The following is a 21,011-nucleotide window of genomic DNA, read 5'->3' as shown; positions in this document are numbered from 1 at the left end:
CCTTTCCTCTTTCTTCACCCGTCAATGTCTAAGACACCAGCACACGACCCATCTCATGCAACCAACCCCTTCCTCCTCCCTTGCCTCTAGTTAGCTCCCGAGGTTGACAATCATCACCCATTACTCCGTCCGGAGTAAACAAAAGCAGTTCATCTCAAAGCTCGACAACTCACCCTTCCTCTCAGAGCTGTCCAGAAGCCGTAAAGACAACTGCTCCTAGAGAAACCCCCCAGACCAGCCTCACGCAGTCAGCATCAAGTGCACAAAACAGTAATATGCCTTCATCTAAATATGGCTATCCACGCCACCTAGTCCAAGCATCCTTTGCCATGTACAGCAGTAAAATGTACAAGAAAAACAAGCCCCAAAGTAAAAGTCCCTTCGCAAGACCTCCCATATGCGCCCCTCCTGTTGCCTGAAACGCCCAGAAAACTTCGAACAAAAATGACAACCCCCAATGCAAAATCCAGAGGTCACTCGTCCAGTATTATCGCCTCCATATGCACCGAAGTCCACCCAATGCTGTTCCCATCAGTCATTAATACAATGTCCTTTTCGCACCCGGCGTCTGTCTCATTGTTCACTTAAGCAAAGCTGTCCTCCGCGTTCCATCGACTGCTTTGCGCTTCCTCGCACTCATCCTCTTCCTTCTTCTCACAACTCTCTTGGGTCTTGTCACTCTTCTCCTTTTGCTCCGGTACTTCAACCAAGCCTTCTTCCACCAGCGACACCAAGAGGCTATCCATGGCCAAAACACGCTTCCGCTGCACCGGTAGACCATCCAACATCCGCAGTCGACTGCAGCTAGCCGCCAGCACTACCTGGTGCAACCTTCGTCGAAGTTTCGTGGCCTCATCCAGTCGGCTGACGTACAGCTCATCTCGTTCTTCGTCTGCGTCGGGCAGCGCAAACGGCGTCGACGTCTCCTCTCCGTTCGCCTTCACCAGAGCCTGTAGTGGCGCGTAGAACCCGAGTGTCATGGGATTATCTCTCGTATCCAGCCTCGTTAGGTGAGGAAAATCCATGAGAAGCTGTGTCACCGACGTAGAGTCCGCAAGTCGGTTCCCCGCCATCATCAACTTCTTCAGCCGCGGAATATACTCCAAAGGCTTCACGTTGGAGATTGCGTTAAAATTGATGTTCAGCGACCGCAAGTTTGGCATCAGCTGTCCAACATTTTCAGGCAGGCTCGTCAGTCCACAATTGGCAAGCTCAAGCAGTTGCAGATTCAGCAGGTCCACTTTGGGCTCGAACGATTCTAAGTAGTTTCCGGAAAGATACAGCTTGCGTACTTCGTATCCTACGGACAAGAACTCCAGAGTCAGAGGTTCTTGGCCTCGCTGTTCTCGCAGAGAAAGGCTGTCCAATCGTCTAGTTCGCTGCAATCCAGTGACGTCTGGTAACTGATTGCTGTCCGCAAGCAGCGTGTGCAGATTCGGTAGTCCGCTGACATCAAGATGCCTGAGTTGATTGTGGCTAACGTCGAGGTGGCGGACCGTCTTGCATGATTGACGCGCATCAAACGTCTGCAGCTTGTTGCTGGAAAGCTTCAGCTTCGATAGGCATGGGGCGAGATGCAAATTGCGAACTACTTCAATCATGTTGCCCGTGAGGTCTAGCTCCGTGAGCCTGTCAAAGGTGCTGTCTTCGAAATCCAGCTCCTCAATCAAGTTGTCTCGCGCTCGCAGGGAAAGCAGTCCTTGGTGCGATTCCAGCCCACTCAAGCTCGTGAGCTTATTGTTATCCGCCTTGATGCTTCGTAGGTGCACCAGGTTTCTAAGCGCCGATAGACTCTTGACCTCGTTGCCAGAAATGTCAACATACTGCAGGTTGACCAGGTGGTTCCACGAAGTCAGCTCCGTCAGCATGTTTTGCGATACCTTGAGCTGCCGCACGCTAGACGGTACTCCCTCCAGGTGACCAAGCGCGTTTTGCGATGCATCAAGAGTCACCACCTTACCGCAAAACTCTTCTAGCATGTGCAGGCTTGAAAGTCGCTTCTCGCTCAAGTTGAGTTCTTCGATATCTTGCCAGTATGGCTCGCATGGCTCGACCTCACTTAGCCGCTCAACAAGCTCCCGTATTGTCAGTGACATGACCTTCTTTGAACCATCTCCGGTGGACAAATGTCGGTTGCCTAGCACGTAGCTAACCTCAAAACCGAACGACTGGTCTCCTTGGGTGACGTTGAATTCGGAGAGTGGGCTCAGTGACATATGACCAATGTTCTGCCCAATAATAGCACTCTCATCACCTGCAAGAGTCAGGCTCTTATTACCTGGCGTTCGGCTAATGATGAGGCTGAGTGATGCATGTCGACTCTCCTGTCCTCCATAGTTCATGAGCCCCCGCTCTCCAATAAAGCTTAGCTGGTTCGCTTCGTTGGCAGGCAGTTCGACAGTACCGTCTTCGTCTTGTTCATTGATTGGCGACACCGGCCGGCGAACAAAATCTGGCCCTTGTTGTGATACATATCTCATGGTGGGTGGTCTGGACTTGTTATCCATCTGCCGCAGAGCCTTCTGGCCAGCAAAGCTGTCGGGTGGCGATTGGTCTGGGCTTTTGTCGTAGTTGATCGAACGGGGGGTCGTTTCGTCGCCGAAGCTCTCGGCACCCATAGCCACAGCCTCTTGGATGATGGACGCAATCGGCGATGAGAACGAAATGGTCATATTTCTTCGCTTTGTCGTTCCATTTCGAGAGCTATATGCCTCTTGGATCTCTCGCCTCTCGATATTTGGCAGCTCCTCTACATCGTCATCCTCCTGTTGAGGTGAAGACGGAACAAGTACAAGCTGTGGCGGGCGAGGAGAGGACAGTGGGCCAGTGGCACCAGTACCTTGTCCGTCAGCCATAACGCGTTTTAAGCTTCGCAATTCCTGTGTCATATCGACAGTAAGATCAGGGATGCTAGCAAACGGGTCTTCCTCGCTATCATCAGTAGCTGCGATGCTGTTGTTTTGAGCCTCGGGGTTGGCTTCCTTCTTCTTGATCCAAATATTTTGGGACTTGTCGAGATACATGCTACCCACCCGATCTGGGATGAGATGTGAGACGCTTTCAGGCATGATTGTTCTTCTCGTGTCAGAGCTGGTTGAAGATGTTGTCGGTACGGTGTTGGCAGAGTGAGCGGAAGAGTTTGAAGGGAAACCCCGACTCGGACTGGCGGGTAGCGATGAATTCAGAAATGGGCCAGAAATCCGCACGTTCTCGAGGTCGCTAACAATTTTGTCGGGCATGGGTAGCGAAGCCGAGGCGCGTCCGAAAGTTGACTGCTGGTGATGAATATCAAGATAAGCCGCCCGCAGCTCATCCTGCCCCATGCCAACAGATCGCATCGAGGAGGTTGCGAGATCGCCCATATCGCTCATCTCCTTGTATTTCTTCAGCCGCGCCTCTAACTCCGGGTCACTAAGCCGCTCTTGATAGTTGGGTGACTGTCTTCCTTCGCGACTCGGAGGGCGAGACAGGGGTTCGTAGGTGGAGTCTGGCTGCGACCCCCCAGCAGATGCAATTTCGCCCTCAGCAACTGTATTGTGTTCTTCCTCTGATTCTTCCAAGCTTGCCAAACCAGTCGGCTTCACTTGGTTGCGAATCATGGCCATAATTTGTGCTGCTTGATCCACAAAGTCTTGTGTCTTGATTGATGGTTTGCGCTCCGTCTTTGTAGGCACAACACCAGTTTGATTCGCCCTGACTAGAGAGTCGTCAGAATCACGCGACGACTTTGGGCTCGAAGCAGGCGAACAAGGCTTTAAAATCTTTCTTGCTGCCAGAACATCGGCTTCGGCGATTTGGAACTGCCCAGGTCGGGCATCCTTGCGCTTCCTGCCCATAATGTTCTGCATTTGCTGGTGAGCTGCATCCACCTGCGAAAACTGCTCTTGTCGGTTATAAGTAGCATCGGAGCGTCGTAAAGTTCGTCGTCTCTTTGGTGTGGGGTCCTTGACGGGGGAATTTCTTGTGCGCTTCATCTCCGACGCATCGGGATCACTGCCTGGGGTGACACCCAGTTCTGGTGCACCCTGAACAATATCCAGGCGCTGCGCTTCCGCAAGTGCGTCAGTTGATACGCCAGAACGTTCTCTCCTCCGTGTAATGAGTATCTTGGACGCATTTCCGAAAGATATACGACGACGAGATCCCATGGGAATCATATGCGCCTCTGGCGAAACGTTCTCCTTGTCCGTGCCATCAAAGATATCATGTGCCTCAGAGATGTCTGCTGTGAATTCGTAGTCGTCTAGTTGGCCACCACCAAAGTAGCTCACTGATCTTCGACTCCGATCCATATCATCAGACTTTTCTGGATCAACAAGCTCCTGGCCCTGTGCTGATGAGTTCGCGGAGTCGACGTCCTCGTACTGGCTAATTCGCCGTAGCAGGGTCTGGTTCGTAAAAGTGTCGTAGGGCCCGAAAAGTTTGAGCGGGCTGCCACTTGGGTTAAGACTGCGTTTATCCGGACTGGGAAACGGCGCTCTGGGTAGTGGCGGGCTCGCCATAGACTGAGAAGCTCCTCGTGACGGTAATTGAGTTCGGATGGTGGGAAATTCTTTTGGCGTGCTTGCTTGCAAGGATTCTTCCGGCAGCATCTCTGAAGTGTCCACGCCAAGATCAGGGCTCAGCGCTCTGCTGTAGAACGAGCCATCTCCCGAGCGCCCTCCGCGGCGCAAGTTGATTTGGCCCGCATTACGAGTAAAGCGATCGAGCGCGTCAATCTCCGATGCACTGTCCACCGTCGCACCGGGGTGCAGTGGCGTATCCCCCGCATCACTGGCCTGATTCTTTTCAACACGCTCCAGCTTTGATTGTAATTCACCAATAGGTATATTCATGGAGCCAAACTTGACTTGGCCATCTTCTTCATCTTGTCGGCCAATCATAATGGGGCTAAAATCCTCGTTGTCAAAATCAGTCTGGCCGCTCACTTGGCGAAGAGACCCTTGCGCATGATGCGGCGCATTGAGCACAACCTTAGTGCGAGCAATACCAGCAACATGTTGTAGCGGTGATTCGTCGACATAATTTTCCATCGGTAGTGACGGAAGAAAACTATTGTTCCCATTCGATGTGGATCGGAAGTGCGTGCTGCGGATTCCCCGTCTTGGGCTCGGACTAGGCGTCACTTGTTCGGGAAATTCATGCTCGTCTTGCTCTGCGAGTTCTAGCAATCGATCGATATCTTCGTCTGGCTCGTATTGATAAAGTGGTGGACTTGAGGGCATTGTACGGTCGGGTATTGCTTGGCCGCATTGCGCGTCTGCGGGCTCCATCTGTGGAGGCTTGAACATGTCCTGCAGGCCTGTGGCGGCGGAGCAAAACAAGTCGCGCTGTTCGCCGTACTGCACTTCGCCATTGATGAGGCGTCGTTTCCACTCGGGGTTCAAGTCCTTCTCAGCCTCCAAATCAACTGCTTTGTGCACAACTGAGCCGCATGTAGCGACAGAGACTGAGCGCGAATCCTTTGCGTCTTGATTGAGCTCTCGCGAAAGTTTTGACGGGCGCTTGTTCTGCGGTATGTTTATTTCGTTGGCTGATCTTTCGTTGAGGATATGACTGCTGTTGCCGGTAATTGGGGAGTAGACTGGGTTTGCACCGGTTCGACGAGGAATCTTGCTGGGCGTAGCATCGGCGGGAGCTTTCAGCGGCGGGAGCTGTACCTCTGAGGCATCTGAGCGAGGCTCGGAAACCCAGTCCTCAGAGAGAGAGTCCAGCCAGGCATGCGCCATCGCTGAGGTAATGTGTAAAGATAGAGAAAGGGGTAAGGATGGGCTGAGAAGGGTACTTTCAGCTAGAATACCATCGCATCGGGGAGTTGTTGTAGCTTGAGATTTTGAGGTGGGGTTGAGGATCGGATCGCAAGTATGTAGTAGTAGAACGGCAAGCAAGCTGATGCCGCGCAAAGAATATACGAAATCCGGAAAGAAAAGAGCGTAATGAACAAGTACTTGGCTGTAGAAATGACGACGTATATTCAAGATGCATATAACGGCTTTTCTGCAGGGAATTAGTGCGTTCAGTGCTGGTGGCGCGAATCGTTTGCAGGCTGCTGCGCGTAGTTACAAGGTACTTCAAGCATTGAGGTAAACAAACGAGCAGTCCAGATCTGGTAAGGCTAGTTGCCGTGCCAACGTTCTGAGCCTCACGTGCAGCAGCGCCTCCAGTACACACTTCCAAATGCTGCACATGAAGAAGAAAGCTCAATTAAGAATAAAACGTAAAAATCAAAAGGCGTCTAGATTCTTCTGAGAAGTATAGGTACCTATGTATATCCATTTTTCCTGATTTAGAAGTCAGAGAAGCAGCATTTGGAGACCAAACGCGTGGCGCCACTTTACGCGCCCTCACGTGGAAACGCGTGACGCGTCTGGCGCGCTTCACCCCGAGACAGACCTGGAGAAATTACAGGCCTGAAGCCATGTACAGATTCCCGTTGCTGGCTGGAAGTCGGTAGCAGATCAAGCCCTTCATCGCTCGCCCATAATAGCTACCGCTTCTCGCAGAAAAATCTTTTACATGATTTTTCCGACCCCGTTAATGTTGCAAAGGCACTATGGCACCTCGAGCCTCTCGGTCAAACTGGCCCCTCGTCGATACCATCTATTGTGAGGCCAAGTGCCCTGACGAGGATGTATATTACTCCGGGTCCGACGATGACCAATACGAAAGTCCTCGGCAAAGGAAACGTCGCTATGAACTCGCTGGGCAACGCTTTCTTGCAGGTTCTGCGCCGCGGTTATTCTCAGCGTCCTTAACTGGACCATTTGAAAGCAGCAGAGGATGGAAAAATCCCTGGGCCAGCAAGACACAATCGACCCGAATTGCACGACAACCAGACCCCCAAATATTACTCGCTACGAAAGCACCAGACACGATCAAAATCGCCAAACCCCATGTCAAACAAATATCTATGAACCCGAGACCAGATAGCGCCGAATGTCATCTGCCTAGTCCGCAGAGCCTCAAGACGCCATCTTTGGCCTCTAAGAGACATTTATATCTTGAAGAGGAGGAACTACAAGCCGTTCAAGCATGGCGTGACGGCGTCTGTTCAGCGGAACCCAAACTAGTGCAGCCTTCCACGACACAAGCAACGAACACCGCCTCTCCTCACAAGCGGAAATCGAGTCACAATTGGTTAAGGGTGGCTCCTGATAAACGGAGCAAACTCAATAGCCCATACCACAACTCATCTATAACATCCAAGACGCCCACGGCTACTCTCCCGGATACATCAACACAAGGCGGTGAACAGGCCCGACTCGAACCAGGCACAAACCTCTTAGCTCGCGATTCTACGAATCAGCTTATTTCACCTCCTAAACAGGCATCAAGCACCAGAAATGCTGCCGGGGCTACAACTTTGACTAAGAGCAAGCCTCGCGATGAACTCAACAAGGAGCAACAGGCTGCTGCATCTTTGTCATCGCCTGTATCCCTCCGGAAGGTCAAGCAAGAAGAGCCTTCTACAGAGCTTTCGCCACTGAATTTCAATGCTAAGGTCCATTCCATCTCGGGGGTTGTCTCAGATCATCCGAATACAACAGCCAGTCATGGTACAGCCGGCTACGAGACTGTGCGCAAGCCACATAGAGTATCGGACGATGAAGAGTTTGTTTTTGATATCGCTTTAGAACCTCTTTCGGGTTCATCGGACAGTGCCGTAGATCAAGCGGATGAAGAACTGGAACATGCGAACGATGCTACGCTGCACAAAGACGGACACGGAGCGCCTAGTCTGAATGATCATCTCGACCTGGAGAAGGATGGCTCACCCAACTCAGAGCTCAGCGAACTCTCTGATTCTCCAGAACTGTCAGATCTGGAGGAAGAATTCGATGCATCCGAAGCAGAGTCGGCGAAAGTACCTCACGAATCGGAGCACGGCGCAAATGATGACTCCGCAATTACAGAAACGGAGATGGCAGATACTGAAGCCACGCCGGGAGCTATCAACATGACTGACGGCGTCAATACAGAACTGTCAGGTGAAGCCGACGATGGCTTGACTCCAGAAGACGAGTCTTCAGTCGAGGATGTCCCGGAAACTGGGAAGACTGTGAAAATTGACGTGTCTCATACTATGTTGGAGGAAGAGAAGACCATTCTGGCTAGCAACGAGTCACCCGATGAATCAGACAAGGACACCAGGCAACTGCCTCAGCTAGACGCTGCCGAGGACGATGCCTCTGTCACAGCGGTACATGAGGGTGCAGGGGGGGCACCTCGTGTCACGGCCGGGCCTTCAACCCAATCAGAGGCTGAGGATGCTGTACAACCCTCTCCCAAGGTCAAACAGGAAGTATCCGAGTCTTCCCTCAGAGCAATTCTTCGAGGCTTCGTTCCTCCAAATCTATGGGCCAACCCGACACGTCCATCCACCGGTCCTGCGCAGACTATACAACAGCCCATCCCTGAAATGGACGAGCTTATTCTACCCAGTGTTGAAGATGTTCCCATAGAGACGCATGTGGCTTCCCAGACGGCGAGGGCGGAGGATTACACAACCTCGACCACCGATAATGTGCCTGTCAAGGAAGCTACAGAGAGTCAGCAAACGGTGTCCTTTGATCAGTCTAGTAGTGCGAGATCAGAAAAGCTGCCGACACCACAACTCCAGCGCGTTGGTACTCCTCCCGCACATCGAACCCCAACCATCCCAGAGCATGAGGTGATGGCAGACAACGAGCCGTCGCCCAACAACCATAGCCCCCAAGTCGAAGCTGAGGTTAAGACCCAAACCGGCGCGCTACGGGAGCACAGCTCGCCATTTGCCCAGGAGACAGCAACCGCGCCAGCTATAGCATGTGAGATGGCTCCCCCAGTTACGACCCCTGTTACACCTCTACGGACCAAAACTGCATCGCCCGCGGGGAAACCAAAGACTGCGGAACCTCGGTTCGCTTACAAGTCATTCGCCGCCTTCGCAACACCGTCTCCAGAGCGCTTGCGTGTCCAAAAGCGGCGCAAGCTTCCGGGCTCAAGTCTTCGCCACCCAAATCTCAAGGGCATCTTAGCGTCTCTGGTCACCGGCTCAGCTCGGCGTACAAGCAACAGAGTCTCTTGGTGCCTTCCAGGCGAGCCTGGAGAATGTGTCGAGGGCGGAGCCGACGTACTGCGGACCAGCCGCGACGTGCCCTCGTCACCGCCGCCTCTGAAGCCTCTCGCAGAGCTTCCCACGGCTTCCAACGACAAATTTGCGAAGCACTTTTCGTCAGTCATGAAGCGCACCGACGGGCTGCGACACAGGTTCCGCGCTGCGGCCGACACTGAACGGCTCGTCGAGAGTCTGTGCAGCAGCAGCCTGGGAGTGAGCGGAGGGCCGCCGCCCAAGAGCGGCGCCGTCCACGCGAGGGAGGAGCACTCGGGCGCAGTTGCGACGGGTGACGGTGATGCTGGCGCTGAGCACCAGGACGGGAGCGGCGCACGCGAGAGGACCGTGTCCGTCGAGCCGATGGACATGGTGGAGGACATGGTGCGCGAGATGGGCGACTTTTGGCAGTCGTGGGACGTGGACGCGGAGCTCGACGCGGCCAGGAAGACGGACATCACGACAGCGAGGGCTGGAACACAGTCACAGACTTCATGGCGCTGAATCGGAGGGACGAGCAAATCATGGAATGGCGTTTTTTAATGGTTGGTTTGACATTTCTGCAGGAATTATTTGTCGCTTTAGATACCATATAAAATCTGTATTTATGATGGGATTTTAGCAACTTTTTTAAATGTATTAAATCTGTTGAGGCGTGTTTCTTGATTCCCTCTTTGCGTTCGTTTTTCATTACGAAAGAAATAATGTCCTTGCCTGCTCGGCATATTCCTTTCTCACCCTGAATTTCGTGGCTTATAGCACCCCCGACCTATACCTCAATTCTTGGGCATCGCAGCAGTGTACAGCATGGCCAGGCAGACACAGGCGCATTAGCTAATTGCCAAGGCCCAATGCCGCCTTACCAGGGCGAAGTGTCGTTTGAGTTGCCCAGTTTCCGCGTCTTTGCCAAACGTCCTATATCGTTGCGGTGGGTGGTACAGGGTAGCCTTGTTGATGCCCAAGCCACCAAACCCTGGGCGCGGCATGCAGGCACGCAATCTGTCGTGTAAAAGTGACTATTCATATTTCGCCAACTAGGCGAAGAAAGTCTCGCTTGCTGCGAAGAAGCAAACAACACGATTCTCTTTTTTGGCAAGACTCTAGCCTCGATATGAGACCCTGAGAAGAAAGGCCAAGGCTCAAAAGCAATCATTTTCAGCGCTACAAGCCCGCGTCCTTGAACAGACTCATACGGTCATAACAGCGAACCGGGCTGGTGGGGCCGAGAAGGAAGGTGAAAAGAGTGGGCCAACCGACCCGGATGGTCCAATTGCCTTGGCGAGCGTCTCAACGTGCGACAAGGATGACAGGCAGGTTCACGACTGTAGGAATAGGTAGGTGGGCTGTGCTTTCCAAACCTTTTTTCTTGACAAAATATCCCCAACGCCGGAATAGGGGAAAGCTTGCACACGCCCCCTCCCTTGAGCTGGGTGTAAGTCGAGATGCCATATTTGAGGGTACCCGGATCGATGTCAAGGAGGGTTCCACGCGGGGGTATCAATAAATAGCATGCAGATTGCTGCAAAAAAGTCCCATTGATGATGCAAGGGGGCGGCGAAGTAGGACGTATAGCGTCGCGAGACGTTATCAGACGAAATGCAAAAGGACCTAATGCTTCTCTACATATGTATCTGTAGACTGCGGCTGCAAAAGATGGGATTATCCTCACGCCTGTAGAATAGTTAGGTACTCGGTACGTTCTTGCGGACTCCATCGCATCGATCATCGTGCGAGCATCATATTGCGGAGGCTTTTTCGCTAGGTAAGCTCCTGTATTCGTAAAGCCACCGGCCATGCTTCGTGTCTTTGTGCACCTGCGTCATGGGTGTACTGCAAGGATAAGTAGTTGGAAATCTACCCGAATTACACACTTTTACGTGAAACAAGCCAGGCGACAGGGGGCCCAAGTAAGTCATTGGCAGGTTGTGGCCTATTTGCATAGGACACGGATGGATTGTGTACGTGGCAGGCTGGCAGCTCGACAACTTTGCCTTTTTCTTTGTGGCCAGTCCATAGAAGAAGATACACCAATCGCGGAACAAGAAGTGTGCCATGTGTTGCGCGGCGCGTTTGCTCGAGACATGACTGGGGGTTGTCCTGCCGTCATAATTATGCGCATGTCCTGGTCTTGTCCTTTCATGCCATGTCTGTCTTCTTCCGATTTTACCGGGTTGACCTGATGCGAGCAACTGATCGGACACCGACACTTGAAAATGTGGTCATGGCGAGTTTCAAAGTGTCGATAACCCTGGTGGTTGAGACTATTGTTGCATACGTTGACGGGCAGCTCAAATCTGTAGCATCCGTGACGGGATGGCTACGACTCAAGCTCGAGCCGGGCCACGTTTTGGTGCTTTGGGTCAACATTCGTCTCTGCACATAAATTTCTTGTAGGCATACCAGCAATATTTGTCCACATATTATTGCTCTCCAGGCGCTAGAAGAAGTCGGGCCTCCCTAGTCATCTTGGGAGATCAGCGCTAGCCACGGCGTGCGTGGGGGAAGAAGGCTTCGCGCGCGGTGAGCAAATGGCGAGCGCTGGGCAGCACGTGCAAAGAATGGGATGAGCTGGTTTAATCTTTGGCCGAAAGTCCAGATGAGAAGAGGGGGAATGCTTGTTATCGTTGCGTCAGACACGTATGTAGCACGCACGCGCGCTGCCGCTGATAACGTTGATAGGTTGCGGCTTCGGAGTAGTTAGATAGACACTGGCCACCTCGCATTGGCTGGACCGAAAAAGGAGCTTCCAGAACGGGAAGGGTCTCCAAGGAGGCATGGTTCATCATAATTGGTGTAGGCTACGTTGATAGTGAGCCAACGAGGCAAGGGTGACATTGGCGGTGTCAGTGCCTTTGGGGAAGCAAGATGGCGGGTCTGTTGGTAACCGCATCCGCGTCATCGGCGCGGCAATGACAAGTTCAACGACACAACAAGCAGGGGACAAGATCAACCAACAAAGCGCATGCCAGAGAGCAAGGAGAGAAGATGTTTGGGAGAACGAGCAGGGGGCAGTGGTGTGAGTGCCATAGCGGCGGCTCTAATAATGTGCCCGGGGAGGGGGCAGGGCTGTGCATCTGGGTAAAGCTAGAGGGCATAGGAAACATGGCTGAGCTTCGGCTTCCTATTGACCGTCGAGGCGGCCCCTGAGCCGGGAGGCCGGAGACGACTAGTGTAGCGAACGAATGCTGTCTCTGTCTCCCTGATGGTGTGTGTGTGTGTGTGTGTGTGCGTGTGTTGGGCATGGAGGGTTGAAGCTTTCGGTGAGGATTCAGGATAGGCTTTGCACGTGTGTATCAGGATACGTCGGGTCAAAGCCAGTCCACTGGGCAGGGAGTTGAACATGATTCGGGAAGACGGGCGGAAAAGCTTGGCGTATGTGTTTGGATCGTGTGAGACTAGTTCGACACACATGGCACGTTGAATAGGCCGATGGAGGGAGAGTATTGGTGCGGTCGAACTTGGCATCATGAGTACATGGTGCGGAAGGAGTAGTTTGACAGATGGCCACTAAAACCCCAGGGAATGGCAGTGTGGCCGATGATTGTGGTGTAGTGGCTGAGTGAGCGAGCTGGGGCTGAGGCGGCGCCTTGGTAGTTAAGGTAACTAACAGAGTTGGAACTGTAAGTTTAATAATACAGTACTGGCAAGTGCTGATAGGGTGGCATTCTAAGAATTGGCCACTATGGATAGGTAGTGTGGTGATGATGATGATGATGATAGTGATGATGATAAGGGATGATGTTATGCTGCTAGGCGAAGGAAACATCTCGTGCCGAAGTCACAGGCTGTATGATGAAAGTGGCACAAGTGGCAGAACGGTGTGGCTAGGGAGGTGTAGGGAGTTGTGGCTGCTAAAGAATGGCTAGTGACTTGATGGAATGTGCTGTACGGAGAGGATGCAAGACGTCGATAACGGCCAAAGGACGCCGCATTGCTAATACCTGAGAGTTGGTAGTATCCAGGCAGCCTGGGTCTATTGGTTATCTTTATCTAATTACCTTGACATTTTTTTGAGTTCTTTTCTCTTATCCTTCTGAATCTTGTTTGCCACATTGACCGCCCTCGCTACGAAAAAAGAAAACACTAATTAGGTACAAAAAGCAAAGGAATAAACTAAACCCAACCGAAGGTAATACTTCTCTCTTTCCTCAATTGTAATAGTTAGATAAAATAATACGTCCAATGCAGGGACCCATTCGCCAATCGTACTGCAAGTCCACCCCCTCCGTCGGGACCTCCCACGTTTCCCACCGAAAGGCGCCTACAAGGTCCTCCGGCCCCCGGCCCCAGTCAACTGCCCAAACCAGGACAAACTTACTTCTTCGCCCACTCCGTCCCGAGCGAACCACCACCACCTCACACAAACACACACCCACCTCCATCTTCACACTTTCTCACCTCACCCACACCCAAAACCCGCCGCGAATCATCCTGCCCACGCCCGCTCAACTGTCGCCCTGTTGCGCCCAGATGTTCTCTCCATGTCCAGCCCGAGTCGCCAGTCGCAAATTGGCGCACCACTTGCCCCAGTAATAGATCACAACCGCCATGACTGCCACCTCGCTAGCACCAGCACCGTCCATGACCCGGTAGTAGTGCCACCAGCATCAGAATCAGCAACCACAACCGTCACCCCGGCGCCAGAAACACCCACAATCACCTCTCGTCCCGATCGAATGGTTGCCTCAGACCCTCTGCCGCACGCAGAGTCAAATTCGGACCTTGCTACCGGCCCAACTCACACCCTTCACGCCGTCCACGACCCTGACGCTCAACAACACCATCCTCACGCCCATCCAAGTCCAAATCTGCACCACCCGACCCAGACCAGCACATCCACGCCTGTTTCTGCACTCACGCCTCCCTCGACCCATGCTGGGGCGCCTCATCCTCCTTCACATCCTCCTGCCATTAATACTGCTTGTCAATCTCTGCCGCCTTCACACCCCCCACCCCTGTCCGCTGCGACACCGCTTCCCACCATTCCGGCAGCCCAACCAGGCACACCTGCCGACGCTGCTGATATAAAGCCCCGGCCTGCCCGCCCCGTCCCCGTTACCGCTGCCAACGCTGCCAACCCCGGTTCTAGCTCAAATATACTTCAACGTCCACCTGCTACTCCCTCGCTTCTCTCCCAGGCTCTCGCAACTGCTCGCGGCATCCCTTCCAAGCCTACATCACCACAGCTCGATAGTACGGACAAAAAGCGCCACACGGCGACACACCAGCCTGCTACTGCACAACAACTAGGCAGAGACAATAGAAATATTGTCGCTAATAGCGTCAGCATCACATCCGACCACTACACCCAACAGCCCGGGAACGACCAGTCTTCTCAACATGGCGAACCAGACAGCTCGATAACACCCTACGATAATAAGAAGAAAGAGTCGAGGCCCGCCATGACCTTTTCTGCTGCACCATCCATGACCGCGCCATTCACCGGCCGCGATGCGATGCCAGCCGCCGCTCCCTTCTCCGATCAAACAATTGCACAAATTCGCGAGTCGCTCCTGGAACACAGAGATTTTCTTGATCGATCCCGCGCCCGCGCATCCTCCTCTCTCGAAATTGACCGTAACACCTTTGAGCTGTCATCCAACCACCCCTTCTCCTACTCTACAAGTCCCGATGATCTGGCTGCCGCCACCTCGAGTTACTATTTTGACCGCACCACTACGTCGCCTTCGAAATTGCGAGACGCCGTCACGGCCTCCGACCTACGAAACCAGAACCGCAACCATGGTATTGACAACCGCCATGCAAATGCACCGGAGAAGACGGAAAAGATCTGGTCCATTGGCGCAGGTGAGGGTAATGAAGAAGATGGCCTCGTCGAAAAGTCTGTCGCCGAGGCTATGGCTGGCGTTGAACACAATGCCCGTAGCCGCAAGGCGAGTTACAGCTTGCGCTTCTTCAAAGAGGCGTTACCAGACGAGGAGAAACCCCGTCGTAAAGAGATAAAAGCTGCTCGCGAAAAATTGACACCAACTACTGAAGAATTAGAACAGGCTGTTTTTGATTCCTCTAGCGTCTCGGACGGCACCACAGTGGATGAGGAGCTGCTCCCGCGGCAGCAACAGCCACACAAAGCGGGCGACAAGACACCGGCAGAAACTACAGGTGACCCCGAATCAATTGGTTATTTTAATGTCGACCAGGATGACATCGCCGGCGACGAGACACCTGTCGTGCGAGCCTCGGACGACACACAAACCGACGCCAATTCTGTACCGCCACTTGATGTGGGGCCGGTGCCAGAACCCGTTGGCGCACTCAATGATCACCTGCCCTCGCCAACTACACCAAAGGGTCGGGACTCGTGTGACAGTGGCGACGGCGATGCGGACGAGTCAGGCGAGGAGAAAATATCGTCTGCTGTCTTTGTTCCCCACCAAGAACTAAGCGACGACCCAAGAGATGAGGCAGAGAGCCCTGGCTCCGAGCAGCCTCCCCGTCCCCGCGCACCCTCCCAAAACCAACCTCACCCGTGGCTCGTCAAGGCCGACGAGCCAGAACCCGAAATCAGGGAGGAAGATGGAAAGTCGTACGAACTGCCGCTTCGTCGATCGCGAGAAAATTTAGTATCCCGACGCGTTGAGCAAGACGCTGCGCAGCCCGCCGCCCGGCCGATCGAAGTCGATATTGAAAGCAAGACGGCCAAACCAACTGGCAAGTCTACTCGCATCATAACACCGCACGAGGAGCATGGCCACGACCACACTCATTCTCATAGCAGGGAACCGCTCGAGGCAATCGAGCTTATTCCTTATAAGCACCAGGTTGGCGGCCACACTACGATATGGCGATTCTCCCGCCGTGCTGTGTGTAAGCAGCTGAACAATCGAGAGAATGAGTTTTATGAAACTATTGAGAGATACCATCGGGATCTACTACCCTTCCTTCCTCGATACATTGGCGTCTTAAATGTGACTTTTCAGAAGCAGCCAAGACGCAAGAGCATTTCCAAGAAGGAAGACCAAGCCGCCGTAGAGCGCAAAAAGCTCCAGAGCGCCGCAGCTACGGAAAACCCGGCTAACAATGACGCTGTTGAGACAACCACCGTCACCAACGGCACTGGTCCTGGTGGAGCAATTCCAAATAGGGTCATTAGCCAATCACTTGCCCACTCAGCTCTGCAAATCCCGACTGTTACTTTTGACGACAATAAGCACATTCTTCCGCGACATCTGCTGCAGCCGACGCCACCACCAGAATATTTTCGCAGAAGAAGCGCTTCTTCGGCCAAGACTTCGCCGCCCCAAGCATCATGGACGACCAGCCAACGACCGTTTCTTGATAACAGACCCAACAGCTGGGGCGCGACAACCATCAACAAGCGACTGCGCAACGAAGTATTCAACGATGCATTTCTCAAGGAGCCTGTCGAGGTCCAGAAGCACCGACGCCCACATCAGCGCTCTATTCCTCGACCAACGCTGCAGAGATTGATTCGCCCAAGCAACTCGGATCCAAACCTGAGCCGAGCCGTGCCGTTGGAGAAGCCCTCACCGCCAGCATCCGCTCTCGTGCTGCCGCCACCCTCGATGCCAACCGAGACAAAAAGTGACCTAGGGCGACAGTCGCCTTCGCTGCTTCTCGCTGCTGACCCCGAACCAGAAAAAGAGGTTCAGGATGTTACGGGAACTAGCGCGCCCGAGCCTGAAATTCTGAAGAATAACCCTCTCGCTGCTAAGAAGAAGCGACGATACTCTGCTGGTGGTCTTCGGAGAAGACCGCAAGATGTACGCGAGTCGAGAGGAAATCTCAAGTACTTTGAAGAGGCAGATGATGCCGACTATCATCGTGGCAATAGCAAGACGGCCCAAGAAGACGACAAATCTTCGTCCGAAACTAACGGCACTTACGAAAACGGCGATGAGGAGGGCATGTTCGAATCCGACATTGTGGAACCCAAACGTATTCCTCAGAAACTCGATCTGTCGTATTCTACGGCATGCTCCACGGTTGCCTCAGAATTTCCTAGTCCAACCATCGAATTCAAAAAGATCCCGCGACCTGTGAACCCGAAGGAGGCCAAATCGCAGCGTGACCGTAACGAATACTTTTTGTTGTTGGAAGATCTCACTGCAGGGATGAAACGCCCATGCATGATGGACTTGAAGATGGGCACACGACAGTACGGTGTGGAGGCGACGCCCAAGAAGCAGAAGTCGCAACAAGAAAAATGCAGAACGACTACTTCTCAAGAACTTGGTGTGCGTATATGCGGTTTGCAAGTCTGGAACAATTTGACGCAGAGCTACGACTTCCAGGACAAGTACTTTGGACGCAGGGTGCAGGTTGGCAGTGAGTTTCAAGACGCCCTGCAAAAGTTCCTCTACAACGGTGTTGATCTGCAGAGTATCCTGCGTCACATTCCCGTGATTTTGCGCAAGCTGGCGCAGCTGGAAAATATTGCTCAAGGCATGCGTGGCTACCGATTCTACGCCGCAAGCCTGCTCATGTTCTACGATGGCGACATGTCTGACGACGGAGCTGGAGATGAGACAGTTTACGAGTCGGCGACAGACGCGGCTACGGACACCGAGGACGTACCGCGCCGCCGCAAACGAAACCTCAGAGAGGTCGACTTCAAGGTGGCCGACTTTGCCAACAGCGTGACGCCGTTCGACAACATTTGTGACAAGCCGTGTCCGCCGCAGCATCCGGGCGAGGCAGACGGCGGGTTCCTCAAGGGTTTGCACAGTCTCAAGCTATACTTTTTGCAGATTCAGCGTGATATCCGTGCCGAGCTCGACCTGGATCCGCTGGGCCGTGGCGCGCTGGAACTGCAAGACATGGAAGCCCTGCACCTCGAGGAGGATGTAGGCATGGTGAGCGTCTAAATCTGTTTCTTATTTGGATAGGAGCGGAATTGCTCCCTTCCTATCTATTTCCCGCTGTGTGGGTGGTTTATTGTTTCATTTTAGTCTGGGGGACATTTGGGCGGCGTTATGCTCGGCAACAAAATAGGAGATGAAAGGTGAGCGGTACTGGTTAGCTTTTGCCAGCGCGACAGCAGCAGCTGCTACTTCCTGACAATTTTCGGGACAGAGACTTATGCGAAAAAGAAGGCGTACAAGCCTTGTTTTGCAGGTCGGGCTTTTTTTTTTTTTTTTTTTTTTACCACAAGAGACGACTTCTGGGAAAGCAAGAACTCTTACTTTCAAAGGCATGGAAAAAGATTGAGAGAGAGAGAGAGAGAGAGAGAGAGAGAGAGGAAGAAATACCCCACTACGCATAGACTTTAGGCGCATTATCTGTTGATATTTTACAAGATGATTTTTGTCTGTAACTCACTCAGACTGTCTGTCCGAGTCGGTTGTTGAAGTTGATACGTGTGCGCTCTGCCTGTCTTGCGTTGGCCGTCTAGTTTGTACTGCTGGGTTAGCTTACTCTTTTATTAGCTAGTTCTATACGGTATATAATACGTAACTATCTTGTTACTGCCGCTCCTAATATTACCTTGGAAGTCTGCGTCTATTATGCTCTGTACCAGTAGTCTCGGCCAAAACCCGGACCATGTCTGTGAGCAGGACAATGCGCAACAGCCGTGCTTTAAAGTTAACTGGGATGTCCCGCCAAACCACCATCGGCCTCCTTTCTTCCCGTGAAGATAGCCTCAGGCTCTGGTAACCATAGCACAACTACCCTCGTTGGAATTACTGCTTTTTGCATAGTCGATTTTGGAATTTGCATAGTCACTGCATCATCAACATCATCGCTGTCATCGCTATCATCACTATCATCACTATCATCACTATCATCACTATCATCGCTGGCCTCTTCGGCGCCGGCCTTGACGGTAAATGCAGCATTCCCTCGATGGTGATTCGGAACGTTTGACGTGCAGTCGCCGCGGGGAGGGCTGTAGAAGGTGCACATGAGCCACCCCGCCCGCTCCTACCAACCACCTGCTCAACTGCCCACCCCATCGGAAGCTCGAAGCGCAAGTTGCATTCCAGTAACAGCGCCAACTTCCAGAACCTGACCTGCTCACCTGCGCACCGACGAGGCTGGCTTTTTTGCTCTGACAGGAGAGGGTGTCCTTCCCTAGTGTCTCGTGCCTGACTTCCCGTCGCCTCTGCAGGAACTTTACACACGGCCCGTCGATCCCCCCCAAGGAATGTGAGCATATGGCACAAAACTCCTGGGGCGGCTTGTGCCGTGTGCAGCAAGACACTCTTCCGCAAGCCACTCAAGAAAAGTCGAGCAAGATGGAAATGGTGAGTTTTCGGACCTCCTCCCTTGCATTGTCGAGGTCTGACTAACAACAGGGGAAGATCGCCGCGCAGCAGCTCTCCGCGGGCTACGGCGCGATGCTCGGCCGCGCGCTGCACGACGCCGCCGTGCCCGTCGCCAACGCCACCATCTCGTACTGGATGGACGACCCGCCGTTCCCCGAGGTGAATCTGAACGCGCACCCGCTGCCGGACATTGCCGACTACGTGGTCATCGGCACCGGCCTGGCCGGGCTGGCGGCGACCCGCACGCTGCTCGAGATCAGCCACGACCAGCGCACCGAGATGCCGCTGCGGGTGGTCGCGCTGGACGCGCGCGACACCGGCGCCGGCGCGACGGGGCGCAACGGCGGGCACGTCAAGACGGCGCCGTACCGCGACTTTGCGGCAGCCAAGGCGCGGCTCGGGGCGGACAAGGCGCGGGACGTGCTGGCGTTTATGCGCCGCCACCTGCCGCTGCTCAAGGAGGTCGGGCGCGAGTTGCCGCAGGGCGAGGTCAGGGACGTCGAGGCGGTGGACATGTTCCTGGTGGAGGACGACTTTGAGGTGGCGAAGCGGCTGGTGGATGATGTCAAAGCCAACGTGCCGGACATTGAGATTACGGTGTGGCCAGGTGAAGAGGCTCGCAAACAGGTGAGCGTACGCTGGATAGGAACAGGGTTCACTTATGACTGACTGGGATAGTTTGGCTGCAACGACTTTGTTGCTGGGGCTCTGTCGTACCCGGCCGGCGCCGCGTTTCCGTTCCGGCTCGTCACCGGTGCGTGGAAGGCGCTCGTCGACAAGTACCCGGAGCTCCGCCTCCTCAGCAATACGCCCGTTGAGAGCGTCTCCGTCGCCGCGAACTCGCCGCAACATCCGTACGCCGTCAACACGCCCAAGGGAACTGTCCGCGCACGCCACGTGCTGCACGCCACCAATGCTTACGCCCCGGGGCTCACCCCGCGTCTCCGGAGTAGCCTTACCGGTGCCCGTGGCTGCATGTCCGCACAAGACGGCGGTTCCCGCTTCCCTGCCACCCACGGCAACCGGTCCTGGGTGGCCGTCTATCAACCGGGCTTCGACTACGTTACGCAGCGGCCGGACGGAGCGGATGGCACGCCGGGAGACGTCATGGTTGGCGGAGGCTTCTTCCGCAGCAAGCTCAACGGAACCGACCTTCTCGGCGTCTGGGATGACAGCGTGCGCGACGCTCTACCGCTGGCGCACGTACGCGGCATCATGCCAACCGTGTTCCAGCCGAACTGGGGCAGCGGCTGCGGAGGCGGTGATCGCTTGAAGAAGGACTGGACGGGCATCATGGGCTTCACGGGCGACGAACTACCGTTTGTCGGCGCGCTGCCGCAGAGCATCACGCAGCGGCAGAACACGTATCCGGGGGCGGGCGTGCCCGGGCTGGAAGGCTCGGGGGAGTGGATTGCGGCGGGCTTCAACGGCCACGGCATGGTGTGGGCGTGGCTGAGCGGTGCGGCGGCGGGCATCATGATGGCCGGGCAGGACGGCGTGGACATGCCAAAGGTGACGGGGCGGCCGGCTGGTACGCTCGACTCGTGGTTCCCGCGGGACGTGCTGAAGCTTGACGAGGATAGGCTGAAGAGAGCGGACTTGAAGAACTTGAAGCTCCAAGAATGACGGGATAATTTACTTGCAGGCAGAGTTTTCCGTTTGTTTGGGCC

At 54.1% G+C, this 21,011-nt stretch overlaps 4 protein-coding genes across 4 annotated transcripts; 3 read left to right on the top strand and 1 right to left on the bottom strand.

Annotated features, from left to right (window-relative positions):
• Window positions 1-584: 584 nt before the first annotated feature.
• Window positions 585-5,729, bottom strand: ISF_03124 (septation initiation network scaffold protein cdc11; the record flags this gene model as incomplete). The annotated part of the gene is made up of 1 exon (XM_018846730.1): window positions 585-5,729. One exon carries the CDS (start codon window positions 5,727-5,729, stop codon window positions 585-587), a length of 5,145 nt encoding a protein of 1,714 aa, XP_018706458.1.
• A 2,228-nt stretch (window positions 5,730-7,957) lies between these two features.
• Window positions 7,958-9,595, top strand: ISF_03123 (hypothetical protein; the record flags this gene model as incomplete). The annotated part of the gene is made up of 1 exon (XM_018846729.1): window positions 7,958-9,595. The coding sequence occupies one exon, from the start codon at window positions 7,958-7,960 to the stop codon at window positions 9,593-9,595; it is 1,638 nt and encodes a 545-aa protein (XP_018706457.1).
• A 3,977-nt stretch (window positions 9,596-13,572) lies between these two features.
• On the top strand, window positions 13,573-17,940 carry ISF_03122 (Inositol polyphosphate kinase; the record flags this gene model as incomplete). Its single annotated transcript, XM_018846728.1, has 1 exon — window positions 13,573-17,940. The coding sequence occupies one exon, from the start codon at window positions 13,573-13,575 to the stop codon at window positions 17,938-17,940; it is 4,368 nt and encodes a 1,455-aa protein (XP_018706456.1).
• A 1,371-nt stretch (window positions 17,941-19,311) lies between these two features.
• Window positions 19,312-20,967, top strand: ISF_03121 (FAD dependent oxidoreductase; the record flags this gene model as incomplete). Its single annotated transcript, XM_018846727.1, has 3 exons — window positions 19,312-19,320; window positions 19,372-19,968; window positions 20,020-20,967. The coding sequence occupies 3 exons, from the start codon at window positions 19,312-19,314 to the stop codon at window positions 20,965-20,967; spliced, it is 1,554 nt and encodes a 517-aa protein (XP_018706455.1).
• Window positions 20,968-21,011: the final 44 nt, after the last annotated feature.

The sequence above is a fragment of the Cordyceps fumosorosea genome, assembly GCF_001636725.1.
Source record: "Cordyceps fumosorosea ARSEF 2679 chromosome Unknown scaffold_5, whole genome shotgun sequence".
Taxonomy (NCBI): Eukaryota; Fungi; Ascomycota; class Sordariomycetes; order Hypocreales; family Cordycipitaceae; genus Cordyceps; species Cordyceps fumosorosea.
This window is presented reverse-complemented; position numbering and strand designations above follow the sequence as displayed.